This window comes from Trichomycterus rosablanca, chromosome 8 (genome assembly GCF_030014385.1).
Source record: "Trichomycterus rosablanca isolate fTriRos1 chromosome 8, fTriRos1.hap1, whole genome shotgun sequence".
NCBI classification, from domain to species: Eukaryota; Metazoa; Chordata; class Actinopteri; order Siluriformes; family Trichomycteridae; genus Trichomycterus; species Trichomycterus rosablanca.
The window spans coordinates 28,154,618-28,172,494 of record NC_085995.1 but is presented as its reverse complement, the minus strand read 5'-3'; the positions used below and the strand labels follow the sequence as shown (position 1 = coordinate 28,172,494).

General features: G+C 36.2%; 1 protein-coding gene across 1 annotated transcript; it reads right to left on the bottom strand.

Annotated features, from left to right (window-relative positions):
- Positions 1 to 3,900: 3,900 nt before the first annotated feature.
- Positions 3,901 to 16,534, bottom strand: anxa5a (annexin A5a). The gene is made up of 12 exons (XM_062999986.1): positions 16,454 to 16,534; positions 15,311 to 15,395; positions 13,297 to 13,391; positions 11,968 to 12,081; positions 9,299 to 9,389; positions 8,757 to 8,836; positions 7,435 to 7,485; positions 6,131 to 6,227; positions 5,441 to 5,536; positions 4,995 to 5,053; positions 4,757 to 4,879; positions 3,901 to 4,091 (listed from the first exon to the last, which is right to left on the bottom strand). Exons 1-12 carry the CDS (start codon positions 16,454 to 16,456, stop codon positions 4,032 to 4,034), a joined length of 954 nt encoding a protein of 317 aa, XP_062856056.1. The 5' UTR covers positions 16,457 to 16,534; the 3' UTR covers positions 3,901 to 4,031.
- Between the last annotated feature and the right edge of the window lie 1,343 nt (positions 16,535 to 17,877).

Genomic DNA, 17,877 nt, shown 5'->3' with positions numbered 1-17,877 from the left:
ATTATAACAGTAAACTTTCTTATCTTAACTTTTATTTGTCAAAATATACATTTTATAAATCTTTCCGTTCTAGCTACAGTTATTTTACAGTCACGCAGCACAATATGGTTGAAGGTAGTTATCTAGTTAACATTACTATTTACTAACTAGTCAAAACATGTAAATAAACCAGCAAATAAATTTTATAGCATATTTATTGATGCATCATATCTTTTTACATTCAATTGATTAAGTGCTTGAAAAAATGACCACCCTGATATGTAATAGTATTGTTTTTGTTGTTGTATTTATTGTTAATACTAGTAACAACCAAATATTACTCTTTCTTTCAATATATTTTAATGTTTTATTATTTTACTATATTTGTTATTAAATGATTTAGTGTATTAAAAATCAAGATTAGACACCTCAGTGTTGTATTGTGAATTGTATAATTGTATGTGAATTGTTTAGTAGTATAATAAAAATCAAGCTTAGCCACCCCAGTGAACTAAACTTTGAAGAATTTCCAAGCAAATCATAAATGACTAGGATCACTTACTTAAGCAATATCACATGAGAGGGAGTGCTGTTATACTGAATAATTTTCGGCATTTAGCAAACACTTTTATCCAAAGCGTCTTACAGTATACAGTCTAAGTAATTGAGAGTTAAGGACCTTGCTCAAGGGCCCAACAATGGCAACCCGGCAGTGGTGGGGTTTAAACCAGCAACCTTGAGCTTACTAGTCTAGTACCTTAACCCCTAGGCTAATGTGTTTATATTTACAAAATACAATGAAGTTAATCAGTGAAAACATTGACAATTCTTTCTTTCTACTTTTGTTAGTTAAATGAAGATTCAAAAAAATCAACAAATCACAAATTCCTCTTTTTATTGCAATTTTATTTTTTATTTTACAAAATGTCCCAACTTTTCTGGAAATGGGGTTTGTAGTTTCCTTGCATCTTTTATTTGCTTTCCAATCCCATTTGGTCAAGTTAAACATCACAGTGCACATGTTACATTTTTCTAGTTTTCTAATCAATAAAGTTAGGCAGGTGTCATAAAAACTGCAGTTAGTGGTTAGCATTAGCCTCTATTTATTTCATGAAAATATTTTCTTCAGGACACAAATATTTTAATAAAATGCAAGATCTAAATTGACCAGTTATTTTTACATTAATCTTGACCAGATTAACTGTAAATGCTGCTTTTAAGCATGATCCTACCACCATTTTTTATAGTCAGGGTGTTTGCTGTGGCGTATACATCGATCAGCTATAACATTATGACCACCTCCTTGTTTCTACACTCACTGTCCATTTTATCAGCTCCACTTATCATATAGAAGCACTTTGTAGTTCTACAATTACTGACTGTAGTCCATCTGTTTCTCTACATAATTTTTTTGCCTGCTTTCATCCTGTTCTTTAATGGTCAGGACCCCCACAGGACCACTACAGAGCAGGTATTATTTGGGTGTTGGATCATTCTCAGCACTGCAGTGACACTGACATGGTGGTGGTGTGTTAGTGTGTGTTGTGCTGGTATGAGTGGATCAGACACAGCAATGCTGCTGGACTGAGAATAGTTCACCAACCTAAAATATACAGCCAACAGCACCCCGTGGACAGCGTCCTGTGATGACTGATGAAGGTCTAGAAGATGACCAACTCAAACAGCAGCAATAGATGAGCGATCGTCTCTGACTTTACATCTACAAGGTGGACCAACTAGGTAGGAGTGTCTAGAGTGGACAGTGAGTGGACACGGTATTTAAAAACTCCAGCAGCGCTGCTGTGTCTGATCCACTCATCGTAACTCCTGTAATTGTAGAACTACAAAGTGCTCCTATATGATAAGTGGAGCTGATAAAACAGTGTGTGTAGAAACCAGGAGGTGGTTTTAATGACATGGCTGATAGGTGTATTTATGCCAAACTACTTAGATCAGTAACAAAGAGACCCAGTATGACTCTGATCAGGAGTAAGTGTTTATTTAGGGTCAGTTTGAATTAATACATGTATGTTGTTCTGTTCTGTATAGTTTTACACGATTCCTGTTTTTTTTATTTTATTTGCATTAAGAGTAACTAGGAAAAATGTTCTTTCTTTACACTACAAACTCTACATGCTCTGTGCAGGTGAGTTTTAAATGGAGATAAACTTAGTGACTAAGTGAATTGTGATTGATTGCTGTAAACAGCAGTTATTAATTATTTTGTTGCCAAAGCTGCATGCCTCTACCTGAGATAAGCCAGATATAAATGTATTGTTTAAATCATTCATTCTGTAATTAAATCATTTATTCCTTCACACACCAAATGACTCTTACATAAATTTCCCATTCTTTTTAAAGAATCTTTGGTGGCATTGTATATTTTAATCCTTAAATTACAAAAGGTTCACTCCCTTTAAACCAAATAAAGGCTTGTACAAAAAAGGTGTCACATGAAATCCTGATCCTTGTAACACTGCACTACAGTAATATTTACTTCCTGGTGGGTAAAGTTTTTTTTAATGGTTTCCATGGGACCAATGTGGCCTGATCACCGACTCTGCTTTCTGATTGGCAGATGGATTAGTTTTAGTCACACGGTTTTAGTGAGAAGATTTGGAGCTATAAAATACCATTCACAGGATTTAGTGATAAGATTTAAGTGTTTAAACACACACACACACACACGCACGCACGCACGCACGCACGCACGCACGCACGCACACACACACACACACACACACACACACACACACACACACACACACACACACACACACACACACACACACACACACACACACACACACACACACACACACACACACAGGGTTGTGTAAAAAATTTCCCTACTTCTGTTTGCCTCTATTATTACATATTTGACACACTAAAGATTTTAAATTATTAAACAAAACATATTACATACAGAAAGGGCAGCATGGTACGGTGGTTCAGTGTGTAGCACTGTCACCTCACAGCAAGAAGGTCCTGGGTTCGATTCCCAGGTGGGGTGGTCGTGGTCCTTTCTGTGTGGAGTTTGCATGTTCTCCCCGTGTCTGTGTGGGTTTCCTCTGGGAGCTCCGGTTTCCTCCCACAGAACAAAGGCATGCAAGTGAGGTGAATTGGAGATACAAAATTGTTCATGACATTAAACTTGTAAACGGATGAATCTTGTGTAACGAGTAACTACCGTTTCTGTCTTGAATGTAACCAAAGTGTGTAAAACGTGATGTTAAAATCCTAATAAATAAATAAATAACATAATGAAAACTTGGGTAAAACACAACAAAGAGCATAATTTAATTTTTCACCAGTGTAAAAAGATAAAAGCACCCATGATTGATTACACAAGTTTTTTTAAGAAGAGCTGAGCATCTTTTTTAAAAAATGTTTCAGTCTGGACAATATAAAAATACTACATCATTTTTAAGGCTTCAGTGCACCATAGTAAGAGCCATTATTCTGAAATGAAGGACTTAAGACACTGAATTTCCATGAACCTATCTGTCCTAGCATGTCCTTTTCTTATAGGGCTCAGCCACAACTTAGAATGTTTCAAAGCCAGCTAAAGAAATGCACTAATGTCTCTAGCTTGAGCTAAAATCCATTGTCAAAAGCACCTTATGCTAACAATTAATGTGTGTTGTTAACTTTGTTCCTTAAATAAATTCTTAAATAATTCATAAATTAAATAAATCTTGTGTTTTTTAAGTCGTGTTGCATTTTCAAAAAAAATTGACATTATGCTTCGTTTATTGATTTTCCTCAACACTGCAGTGCATGTCTGGACATGGGACTGGACATGATATTTTTTGTCGATACAACTCTGCCCCCTACTGGAGGAAAATGCTATTACCGGTATATAAGACTCCCGAGTGCAACACGTAATGAGTGAAAAAAACCCATTTATTTTGAAATCAGTAAATATATAATCACACCAAGTACTTTAACAACCAGGCTAATTATGTATCTGTGATGATAAATGATGCCAACTGTGTGCTCACTGAATCATAAACAAGTAAATGAAAAGCTGATATAATTAAACAAAATATTCAATCATCTCCACCACAGAGGTAAAGCAGGGCCTTTCCATAATCACCGTCAGTGTCATCCTAAGACAGAGAAAAATACATGTTCAGCGACAACAAATCACACATCACAACAACTGCTATCATGTGCCTTTTATTCAACATTGGCTTCTGTCTTGCCACTCTGTCATAAAGGGCTGAATATTGCTGGAGAGATGCTGCAGAGATGTTTGTTCATTCAACAGGTTCTCCCATCCTTGCACAGGACCTTTGGAGTTCTTTTAGAGTGACAGTTGGTCTTTTGTACCTTGCTGACTAAGGCTCTTCTTGTCTAGATGCTCATATGGCCAACTTTATGAAGGCTCAAGTTTATGCCAAGCTTCTTCATTCAAATTATTGAAGCCACTGTGGTCCTGGGATCTCCCAAAGCCTTACGTATTATTTTCTATTCTTTCCCTGATCTATGCCTTGCCACAATTTTAGACACTTCTTAAAGATAAATAAAGTATAAACATTATAAACCTGGCCAGAATTTTCAGTCTGAAATATATGCAAATAAGAGATTTCAGTTTTTAATTTTGCATTAATATTTTTAAAACTATGTGATCATCATTATGAGTGATTAAGTGTAGATTGGTTGGTTATACTTTAATAATATTTATTTAAAAACAAATCTACAACAGAATTGTGTGTGCAATGGGGCTGAATTCCTTCAAAATTCACTGTATGTGCATGTGTGTTGAACTTACCTGTATAGTGCGGTGCAGTGATTCTCCGTACATCTTCTTGTAGTGGGCTCTGATGTCCAGCATGTCCTCCTCACTCCTGGATATCATGATTCTGATCAGACTCTCATCATCAGTCCCAGCACGCTGCACAGAATATTATATAACAGATTCAAACAAACAATTCAAACAAATGACTATAAATTGAATATGCCTCAGTCTAGGTGAATAACTAAAAGTGCAATCTCATTGGCATTCTCACCCTCATAGACTCACGAAGGCTGTAGGCAAAATAGCCTGGCACACTTCTGACACATTTCACTGAGAGAGAAACAAAAAGTACGTATTACCAAAAATTATTTTTAGTTCTACTGAAAATTATCCATTTAAATATCTTACAATGACAGACATTACATGAAACTACTTTGTTTCTGATAAATTTGTTGCAATTCATATAATGTTATAATTTATAAAAATAACAAAGCATCTGGGTAAAAATAATAATGCATAATTTCATACTTTCCACCAACTAGCAAGGGCTTCTCTGTTGCATGAACGAAACCAATTTACAATAACAATAGGAACTCGGCAACTGATCTCATCCAAACTGTTTTAAACCGTTTCTAAAATATTACAGTAAGTACAAAAATAGTACAATAATTTTACAGAAATATGCTTTTATATGCTTTTATTTATTTTAATTCTTACCCACTGCTAAAAGTAATGCCTCAAGGTTGCCAGTGAATTCCCCACGAATACTCTCCTCAATGTCACAGCCGGCAATCTTTTTATATGCCTCAAACACTAGAACAAAATATAATAATAGTAATAATAATCATAATAATCATAATACTATCACAAAAGAATTTCCAGATGGCGTTGCATAAGAAACCGTCATGCAGAAATGTCAGGTTTTATGTGTCAAAGATGAAAAGGATCCAGACTGTTATCAGTGAAAGGAACAAAAGCCAACATCTGGCACATATGGTATGGGTGACTTGCATGTGTGTTATAGTATCTTTGACGCAAAGGCAAATCTTGGACATGGAAGTCTATGGTTATTTGAGCAAGATAATGCCAGGCCTCATTCTGCACAACAGCATGACTTTGTAGACACAGAATGAGTGTGCTTGAATGGGCTGCCTGCAGTTCATATCTGTTCCCAGACAACACTTTACAAAGACTAATGAGCAGATGAAATATTGTATCAAGTAAGAATGGGCAGAAAACTCAGCAAGATTTGTATTCTTATTTCCCAAACTATTACAAAGTGTAATTAATAAGAAAAGTGAGGTAAACAATGGTAACAATGCCCCTGTCCAGTATGAGTTTGAGTATGTTGCAGGCATCAAGTTCTTAATTTGTGAATATTTACAAAGTACAGTTAAGGTTGGTTACCTTCCATTAGGTGCTCAATGCTCCTGTTGCCCAGGATATTGACAAACTTTTCTTCATCTGTGCCACCCTTCTTCTTCTCACCAGCAGCAAACAGCTCCTGAAACATGATCAGCAAGAACACTGAAACTTAAACCTACGAGTCAGGTAACGTCTGTGTGTTCACCTTCAGCTTACCACACCTCTATTCATAGACAGAGTTGGGAATAAAAAAAACAATATTGCTGTTAAGGGTTTTGTCACCTTAATGGGGCAAGACAGAATGGACATATTTACAACAACGACGACGACGATGATGATGATGATGATGATGAGGATGATGATGATGATGATGATGATGATAATAATGATAATAATAATAATAATAATAATACTATTTATTGAAATGTATGTTTTACCATTATTTATTACACCTTATAGTAATAAATAGGTTGTGGTTTAAACACCCAAGGTCGATAATTAAGAAGTATGTCCATATACTGTTGACCTTTCATTTATCATGCACTGGCAGTGAGATTTAAGCCTAGGTCAAGTATTATGAAAAAAGAAGTTGATTAGTAAAACTAATAAAGGTTAAAATATGAATTGCTGGTGCATCACACCCTGCACAAAGATGTACCTGATGCGAATACATTCAGCAGTCTTTAAAGTACAGATTTGCTTTACCTCTCTGTTTGCTATTTGGCAGAAACGTTATTTGTGCCACTCAGTGGTGCCATTTCAGCACAGTTTATCAAACAGATGTGCTTTGGGCCTTGCTGCTAACGGTAAATGTACTGGTACCAGAAATTAAATGCTTACTATATCTACATTTAATGTATGCAGTTTTACCTAGAAAATACCAGGTTAAACCAACCCTAATATTTCAAATGACCTTTTATGCTTAAAACAATGCTGATCTACTTAAGAAACAATTATAATGTGTATATTTGCACTGGAGCATCTGAGACCATTAAACTGGAATATAGTAGGACACAAAGCAAAAGTTCAACTTCTCCAACAATATCTTTATCAATGAAGCTTCATGTTAGATATTAATTAATTATCTTGTTTTTTAGTGATGATAGCACATTGATAGCAGATAGATTAAATAGATTTAGGTAATTTTGCCACATAAAATAATTCTTTTTGGTATGAATACAAGGTCATAGTGCACAATACATCACATACTGTAGGTGTGATTAACATTTTGTAAAACTGTTTTCACAAAAGTATTTAGAATTTCAGAGGTCTGGATTTAGAATAGAATAATACCCTACATGTCAATGATTGAAAACAAAATACAAACATAAACATGGTGTGTTTACCTTGGCATCTTTCTCCACTCTGCTTTCATCTACTCCCTGCTCCCTCTCTGCCTGCACACAGAGACAGAACACATTAAAAATCAAGAAGCTGTGTAACAAAGGAACAATATCAGCCTTCAGGTTCTCATCACACAGAGCTTACAAGCTATTCTTAATTTAGCAACCTCTAATATTAAGTTACCAGCCAAGTGGATCTTAGATGCAATTAATACTTAGACTTCATTCACCCTGAGAACGGCTTTAATGAGACAGTGGTGAGATCATGGCTGCACCCCTCTTCTAGTTTTCACAGCTTAGTTAAGTCATACCTGTGATCTTTAGCTCTGTGTTTCCTTTCAATTTTTGGGATGTTGTTTTAGTTTCTGTCTATGTACCTTTCTTCATAGCTTAAGAAAACTGCTCACCTTAATACTGTGATTGTTTTGTGCCCATAAACATTTAATATTACCCATTACAAATCTACAAATATCTGTATGGTTTCACATAAAATCTGAATTTACAGACAGGTAAAAACAAATGGTGGGTGAGCCATCCAAGAAATACGGTTCCAAACCATGCCAGCAAAATCGTTTTTTCTTTAAATTATCACCTATTTGTAGAATTAAAAATGCCACTCTGCCCTTCTTGCATTCTTGATGGCTACCTACCTTTCAGTAAACTAATCAGACTCTTGTAAACTAGCTTACAGGTAAAAATAAGTGAGAATTAAGGTTATTAAATAATGTATTTAATGGAGTTCTCAGTTATTTACTTAAGATTTAAATATTAAATATATTAAATTAGAATTAAATATATATAACAAATAGAGCTCTGATTACATACTCCCATGGTTGCTTACAAGTTGTAAGGTCCTTTCAGTTGTAAGGTCCCAATGCATAATTAACTTTTACCTCCAATAATACCTAACCTTTTATTTATTACAAACTTTTCTAAAATGACATAGCCAGTTTATTAGACTTTTTGTATCCACCAGAGAGTAAATAAGACAGTCTAAGAAAAAAAGATTTTCTAGGATTACAGTTAATTAACTTTTTAGAAATGTCAGGAACACCTTTCTAGTTGTTAGAATTGGGGGGTGGGTGTGTATGTGTCATTTAGTGGCACAGAAAACATTGTACTGTAAGTGTAAGTGGATTATATCTATATATTATATATGTAGTAAATATCTGCAAATTATGAAGGCTACTGTAGCACTGTCAGTTAGAAAATGACAATTAATTAGAGTAGAACTCAAAATTCACCACAAACTTCTTTAACACAAGCTGAAGCCTTTGGAAAGGCTACTTCTATGAATACTGATGTAAAAACAACACATTGTATACCTGTAGAAGAATAACGAACATCCTCTGGTAATGTCCAGATGTGTCTCCCATGATGTCTTTCTCCAATTTGCTTCCATGCTCTAAATTAGCAACATGAGAAAACAACAAATGATTAATGACTATTAGCTCAGACAATGACTTTAACGGCTTTCAACAATGGCTTAATGGATCCAGACAGGCCAAAATGGAAAAAGTGCTCTCTGTCATTTATTCCATTAGTGTATAAGGAATGGCTTTCCTTCTCTAGTATCTGGCTCAGATAACACACTTGTGTCTGGTGCTTATGATTGATATATGACACTGTAGCTTCTTCAAAATAGCAGACACCCAATGCATTGCACCTCCTGCATCTTAGGATGTGTTCATGCCTTAAGTCTATTATCTAAAAGGTAATATATGGCATTAAAACATGTTGCTGTTTATGTGTGTATCTATTGATCAGGTCTATTAACTGTACACAGCAAAATCTTATCTAAATTGAATCAGAGCTGTAGACGTAACAGGACTAGCCAATGATTCTTCTCAGGAATAGAAAAACATACCTTTTTTGTATATCTTTATTATCTCTTTCAGCTGCTCAGGTGTCCTTGATGCCAGAATCTCAATCAGAATTTTATCATCTGTACCTGCTCCCTGTGTTGCAAAAGATTTAAAAATATTATACATTTGCACTAATGGTACTAACCCAAGCTTTGGGTTTAATAAGGCACCCTCAGTATGAGCTTTAAGTCACCTTATATAACATCTTATATTTATTTACAAAGGACATAGGTTCACAACATTTATAGCTGTGGCCATTTTTTTTGCTTGTGGAAGTACCATTTTAAGCAATTTATCAATTACAATATGTAAAATTGTCATTTTATTAGTTACACCTACAGTACATTGGACCTATGCTCACTGAGTATCAGTTAATGCTATCATAGGTGCAATTTTTCTTTGAGAAAAATACTATTGTTATGCTATTTCAGTTTTTAAATTAATTAACATACAACCACTGATAAGACATGATTTGGGTGGTGGGTCTTTCTCAGCACAGCAGTAACACAGGTAAAGTGTGTTCAGTGATATGTATTAGGCAAAGCAGCATTACTGTAAAGTGCGGCGGGTTAACACTGTTCTAGAGGCCTGTCTTAAGTCAGGGGCAGGCAGAAGTAGGTGAGGTCAAACACTCTGTAAAACAACTGTAAACGATCCCGCAAAATTGCCTAATGGTAAAAAAGTTGCACTGTGTTTTTAAAACATTTTAAACAAAATACAAGAACTATTTATTGTATCTACCCATGTGCAAAATATCCTCTGCCATAATGAAAAATATGGCAAAATCTAAGCTGACATTTGTACATTTATAGAAAGAATTTCTATTGAATTCTATGGACAAGAGGCAGGACAAAACCTAAAGAGTCCTACAGTAAACATGGCTGATGGGTGGGTAGTGCAGACAAATAGTGCATAAAAACAGATAAGCAACAGTGAGTAATGGTATACCTGCAAAATGCACCTGTTTGGTGCGTGTACCTGATAAAAAGACTACAGGGTGGGCCATTTATATGGATACACCTAAATAAAATGGGAATGGTTGGTGATATTAACTTCCTGTTTGTGGCACATTAGTATATGGGAGGGGGGAAACTTTTCAAGATGGGTGGTGACCATGGCGGCCATTTTGAAGTCGGCCATTTTGGATCCAACTTTAGTTTTTTCAATGGGAAGACATGTGACACATCTCAATGGTGTGCTTGGTTTTAACGTAACTTTATTCTTTCATGAGTTATTTACAAGCTTCTCTTTGTTTACAGCCATTGACATGTCGCAAAGGTTAACACGTGAGGAGCGGATAGAAATTGTGTTGATGTCTGGTGAATGCAGTACCCGGGTCATTGCAGCAGATTTCAATGCAAGACACCCTACGAGACCACCCATCTCCCATGCTACAGTTAGCAAACTGCTTGCCAAGTTTCGTGAAACTGGTTCAGTGTTGGATTTGCCAAAATGTGGACGCATGAAAACTGTCACTAATGAAGAAACATCAGTGGCTGTCCTAGCTTCATTCAGCAAGAGCCCACAGCGTAGCACTCGCCGCATGTCACTGGAGAGTGGCATCAGTCGAACATCCCTTCGGCGGATATTAGCTACTCACAAATGGCACTCTTACAAACTCCAGCTGCTGCAGCATCTCAACGAGGATGACCCAGATCGGCGCACTGAATTTGCAGAATGGGCAAAACAAAAATTGGAACAGGACCCTCAGTTTACACAGAACATTTTGTTCAGTGATGAGGCAAACTTTTATGTGAATGGTGAAGTTAACAAACAAAACCACCGCTATTGGTCTGACACTAACCCACATTGGATAGATCCCTCCAAGACTGTTGGAACACAAAAATTGATGGTATGGTGTGGTATATGGGGTACAAAGATAGTGGGGCCATTCTTCATCAATGGAAACCTCAAGGCCACTGGATATTTGAAATTGCTACATGATGTGTTTCCCTCTTTATGCACTGAAGCTGGCACGTTCCCTGAGTTTTTCCAGCAAGATGGTGCACCACCACATTATGGGTGTCAGGTCCGAGCATTCCTAGATGAACAGTTTCCTGGAAAGTGGATTGGTCGTCGTGGGCCAGTTGAATGGCCCCCAAGGTCTCCCGATCTGACCCCCTTAGACTTTTATCTTTGGGGTCATCTGAAGGCAATTGTCTATGCTGTGAAGATACGAGATGTGCAGCACCTGAAACTACGGATACTGGAAGCCTGTGCTAGCATTTCTTCTGCGGTGTTGCTATCAGTGTGTGAAGAGTGGGAGAAGAGGGTTGCATTGACAATCCAACACAATGGGCAGCACTTTGAACACATTTTATAAGTGGTCAGAAACTTGTAAATAACTCATGAAAGAATAAAGTTACGTTAAAACCACACCATTGTTTTTCTTGTGAAATTCTCAATAAGTTTGATGTGTCACATGACCCTCTTCCCATTGAAAAAACTAAAGTTGGATCCAAAATGGCCGACTTCAAAATGGCTGCCATGGTCACCACCCATCTTGAAAAGTTTCCCCCCTCCCATATACTAATGTGCCACAAACAGGAAGTTAATATCACCAACCATTCCCATTTTATTTAGGTGTATCCATATAAATGGCCCACCCTGTAGTTGGTGTAGTGACAGGGTAAGTGAACTGGACAAAGAGAGATAAGGATGGTCACTTGACCTTGAGAGAATTATGAAGTAGGTCTGTATCGTACACACGTGGAGGAGACATGAGAGCCACAATCAACTCCTCTAACTTCCCTCCCAGCTCAGACTTGAGGTCCTTCACCAGGTCCTACAGAGAAAGAGGGAGTAAGCTGAGAGTCTGGCTATAAAGATTATGTATTGTTATTGACTGACGGCCAAGTAATTGAGCTCTCGACTTGACAGCTCTGGTAATGAAGTTTCCTTCCCCTAGGATTATCACTCACTAATGTGTAATAAACAGCAGGTCTAATATTGACTTCATTTACAATTGATCATGTCTTGACAATTTGACTTATTTAAAATGCATGTAGACTGTAAACACCCACGCAGTGCCAGTGTGATATATCGTTCCACCACCCGCTCCTTAAATACCAACTCAACAGAGTAAGCTAAAGTTCTTTAAAAATTTAAACTCAGTGAGACACTGTATGGACAATAATTTGTAGACAGCACCCATGCAGCCATGCAATGCCATCAGCCAGGTAACATCATTCCTACTGTAAAATATGGTGGGGCCCTGTTCTCTGAAAGATTACTCTGTCTAAGACAGAAATACTGCTGTTGCCCTAAGCTATAATTGCTTGAAGCACACACAAGTACTGCATCAATTCTTGCACGAATTCCAGATCCAGAGCACAACACTATTCACATTTTTGTCAGGGCTGGAAAAATTATCAGTACGTGAAATCTTAAGTAATCTCCACCGGAACAATTTATCTGAAAGGGAAGTTAGGGAAAATAACCTGAAACAAACTGTCAAAACAACACTGGAGTCTTAATCTTTTTTTTTTTATGTATTTTTTTGTATATTTTTCCCCCTCTTTTTCCCCCGATTTTTTATCCCCCAGTCTAGTCGTGTCCAATTACCCTGAATGCGTCCTCTATACTGATTCGACCCTTCACCGCTGACTGAAATAAAGTCCTAATCTTAACCCCATCAAACATCTGTGGTGAAACCCTAAATTCACCTAAGTTTTATCATTTAAATTTATGTGAAATGGTCTCGTAATTAATATTTGCATTACTACTACTGTACTCTTCTTTATCTTTAAAAAATGCCTGCCCAAAGGATATCCACTTTCTATAAAGTATTCAATATCTTTTTACAATAAAGGTCTGCTGTCGACAATGCCTTGAATTTTAATAGCACCGTTAACTTTTATAAATTCACTCATACATATGTAATGCAATGTTCTGTTTATGCGCTCCCAGGTTACAGCAATAAACAAGACTGGGGAAAAGTGTCAAATTTGTTTTAGTTGAATAAACAAACTTAATTTGAGGTAGAAAAAAAATTTCTTACTTTGCCATGGGCTTTTTTATAGGCTGCTTTGATAGCTTGTCGTTGCTCATTGCTACGAGTGGTTAAAATCTTGAGAACCATGTCTTCATCAGTGCCTGCACATAAAAATCACACACAGAACTCACAATGATGTAACCATTTAATATACCTATAAACATATTATAGTGGAGTAAAAACCAATGTATTAATTAGCTTAAAATACTCTTAGGTTATAGCCCAAGAAAACATGGTTAGTAAAATATACAGTTGGGATCAAAATTCTGATACCCCTTTAAACTCATCAGAAGCTTGTCTAAATTAAAACATTTACAGTCATTTTTATAAAAATGGCCATACTACATACTGAGAAATTCTGAAATTTGTGTAAATTATTTAACAATTTGACTTTCACATGAAATGATTTGGAATAAAAAACATTGTATTAAAAATGCAAAACTTAAACATGGACAAGGTTATATTGAACACAGTCATGGATAATTTAGTGTTTTCGGACTGTGGGAGGAAACTGGAGCACCCGGAGGAAACCCACGCAGACACGGGGAGAACATGCAAACTTCACACAAAAGGGACCCCGACCGCTCCACCTGGGGATCGGACCCAGGACCTTCTTGCTGTGAGGCAACAGTGCTACCCACTTAGCCACCGTGCCACCCCGTGCTTGTATAGCCTAGCCATGTTAGTAAGTTGAACCTTATGAAAGCCTCATGTAAAGAATTTCAAGTCCTTTCAAGTTATCAAGATATTGTGACATTAAAGAATTGAAGACAGTTTGACAGTAGCAAAAGGCCAAAATTACATGTCTAATGTCTAATGTTATTTCTTACCAAAGATGCCTTGAATCTATAACTACCAACAACAGCTTCAAATGTTATTCATCTGTAATGTCTAAATACTTTTTAATAACTGTTTCCCTTTACAGTATATTATCCAAAATCTAAAAAAATTCAGAAAACTTACAAAATATTCAACCCCCCAAATTGTATTATATAAATGATTGTTTTAATGTGATTTTTTTTAAACAAAAAGGTAATTAGTTTCTTAGTAAAGACCATAAAAGAAAAATGTATTTTGCTGATAATAATAACTGTAAAAATATGAAAATAAACTGTAAATAATCCATAAAAAATCCCCTCTTTGCTTGGTACTTTGTTAAAACTTTAGTTACTGCAGTCTAAATAAGTGTGACTTCATTGTAATCAAAATGGCCCATTCCTGTTTCCTTGAAAGGTAAGAGTAGTATACAGCAATTTTGAGGTCTTGGTACTGGTGTTTGATAAATAAAAGTTTAGTCTTTTTTATCCAAATGGTTGATTTATGAACATCACAGTTGCAGCTACCAGCTACTAAAATACCTAAATATTTGCAATGTTGCATTGAGAAATCTTCTTTTTAAACTAATTGGCAATTCTTTTACAAATGCTGGCACAAAGTGGTAAGCTATGACCCATTTTTGCTTGCATACCCAATCAATGTGGCACGGTGGTTTGGTGGGTAGCACTGTCACAGCAAGAAGGTCCTGGGTTCACAGGTTAAGTCGTCTGGGTCCTTTCTGTGTGATGTTTGTATGTGTTCCCCGTGTCTGTGTGAGTTTCCTCCGGAAGCTCGGGTTTCCTCCCACAGACCAAAAACATGCAAGTGAGGTGAACTGGAGATACGAAATTAAAATCCTTAAAAATAATAATTTATACCCAATCATGATTCCCTTACCTGTTACCAATTTACCTGCTTACTGTGGAATGTTTCAACACTTTGTACCTTAAAACTTTTTTGAGTGTGTTGCAGGCATTAAATTTAAAAGTAGTTTATATTTACAAAATACAATGAAGCTGGTCAGTGAATACTTTGGAATTTTTTTTTTTCTATTTTTGTCAGTTAAATAAAGGTCCAAGAGAATGAACACATCTTAAATCCTCATTTTATTGCATTTTACAAAATGTGTAAAAGGTAGAAAAATTAAATCAGCTTGATAAATATTTGTGATATATGAATATTAGGTCAAATACAAATGACTTACCAATTCCTTTCATGGCTTTACGTAAGATATCTGCATCCTGCTTGGCGTTAAAGTGCACAAAAGGTTTCACACTGCCTCTGTAATCCTGGTGTACAAAACACAACTTATCAATACTAACAATAGTAGAATGAAATTATTTTCTCTTTAAATAAATGGCACCTGTTTACATTTAAGGAAAAGTGTTGTTTTTTTTATTTTATTATTTTTATTTCTACATCTATCACACTGTTATTCTTGTGAATCCAAAAGCTATAAACGTATTTTTGGCTCCTAATGTCATCATAGCATTGCCAGATCAGGTGGTGAGATATGAGAATCATTAGTCTTCTGTCCCTCAAGCTGCAGAGAGCATCTTGCTGTCTGAAATACAGCTCTTATACTTTAAAGCCTCTTTCCTGTTATTATGTGCATATTGTAGCATCAAAGAGCATTAAATTAGCATTAAATTAAATACAGAATAAATCAGAAAAGGGGACAGTGGTTGCTAAGTGGTTAAGATACTAATGATAAAAAGGTTAAAGGTTTATTGTAGCAGTACCTTGTGATATAAATTTAATGGAGAGTTAAAATATGACACCATGTTAATGAATACAAACATCATCAGCAATGTTAACATCATGTTTTACACACTTTGGTTACATTAATGACAAGACAGTAAGTTACAGGTTACACATCATTCATCAGTTCAAGTTCAAACCATGGACCATCATGTTCTAAAGCGACAGTGTTACCTAACCGTGCCACCCTCCAGTAGTTTATATTTAATGGTAGTCTATTTGGTGGTTCCTAAAGATCTGCAGCAGTTCACTTTTAGTCCATCATAAAAATACAAGTAATATTAAGTTCATGGACATTAAATAATTGTGAATTACGAAAAAGTTTCAATGTGTTTGAAATTGGATATTTTGTTTATACCCACTCTGACAATCAAAACTAATACGCTGTATGGTTTGTTTTATTTTTTAATTCTTTAAATTTAATTACAAACTTTTTATTTCTTTATTAACTCAATACTGTAGTACAGTAGAGTAGCACTAATGGCTGATTGTTTCACTGCACATTTCAGATATAAAAATCTTTAAATATTTAATAAATGTGTTAATCCTGTAAAACATATAAATGCAGTAACACTGTTGCTCTTACCATGTCTGATGATTCACTGATGCCCAAGTGCTAATCTAAATAAAAATAATTCAAAGTAAGTAATCTATTTGCACAAGTCCAGCTATTTTGTGTCTGACATGCTTACTGAGAAAAGAAAGGAAAGATACCTGTTGCTGGATGTTCTTTCTCACCTGTGTAGCACCTGCATACCCTGCACACGTTTTTATTGCAGCACGGAAAACACACCCTTCAAACACCAACACACACACACACACACACCATGACACCATATACTTTAGTCCAGTGGGTCAGACTATGGCTGGCCAAGTGAAACAAAAAACCAACTAGCCAAATGGTATAAAATTCAGTTTAACACATTTGCATACATGAAGCATTAAATGAACAGTTTATATTTTTTGTCAGATAGGACAATCAGCCAATCAGCTTTTCTATCATAATGAGTCTTTGTGACTTTTGCAAGTGAGATTATTGGCTTAAATTGCAGTGACCAAAAAAAAACAAGGCCATTGTGCTCTTAGCCCTTTAAATTGTCTAACATCTGTAGTGAAGGACTCTAAAAGCATAACTAAAGACGAAATAAAAAATGACACTTTATTTTTAAAGCATAAAGTCATCATTTAATATTTTAAATGCTGCATTTGAAATTGGTTCTTGTAAGAATCATTGCAAAGGGCCATTCAAAGTGAACCCTTTACCCCTGATAATATTGGAATGACAGTATAGATAGCTGCATGGCACGGTGGCTTAGTGGGTAGCACTGTCGCCTCACAACAAGAAGGTCCTGGGTTCGATCCCCAGGTGGGGCGGTCCGGGTCCTTTCTGTGCGGAGTTTGCATGTTCTCCCCGTGTCCGCGTGGGTTTCCTCCGGGTGCTCCGGTTTCCTCCCACAGTCCAAAAACATGCCACCAGGCTAATTGGAAACACTGAATTGTCCTATAGATACCTAGCCACTAGATGCACAAACCAGTGCATTGTAGTGCCGGTCCCAAGCCCGGATAAAATAGGGAGGGTTGTGTCAGGAAGGGCATCCGGCGTAAAAAATTGTGCCAAAACGATGCACGGATCGTGATCCGCCGAGAGCCGACCCCGCAACTGAACGGGACAAAGGCCGAGGAAAAGAAGAAGTATAGATAGCTGCATAACATTTTACATTGCATTACTGTTTACCAATTACAGATATTTAGAACTCAGTCCAAACTATATTTTAAAGCCTAAACATTACACATTGATATTATGAATGCATGACGTTCAGGTGCTTCAGGTGGTAAGCGAAATCCTAATAAACAAACAAACAAACTTTTATTTGTGCATCACACATGCTGCCAGGAGGCTCCACAAGCATAGTTCTTGTGAAGCTTTATTTCTATTAGTAATCTTTGTACTGATACTAGCTACAATAAGAAAAGACATCAGTTAGAGACAGAGCCTGCGCTATACAGACT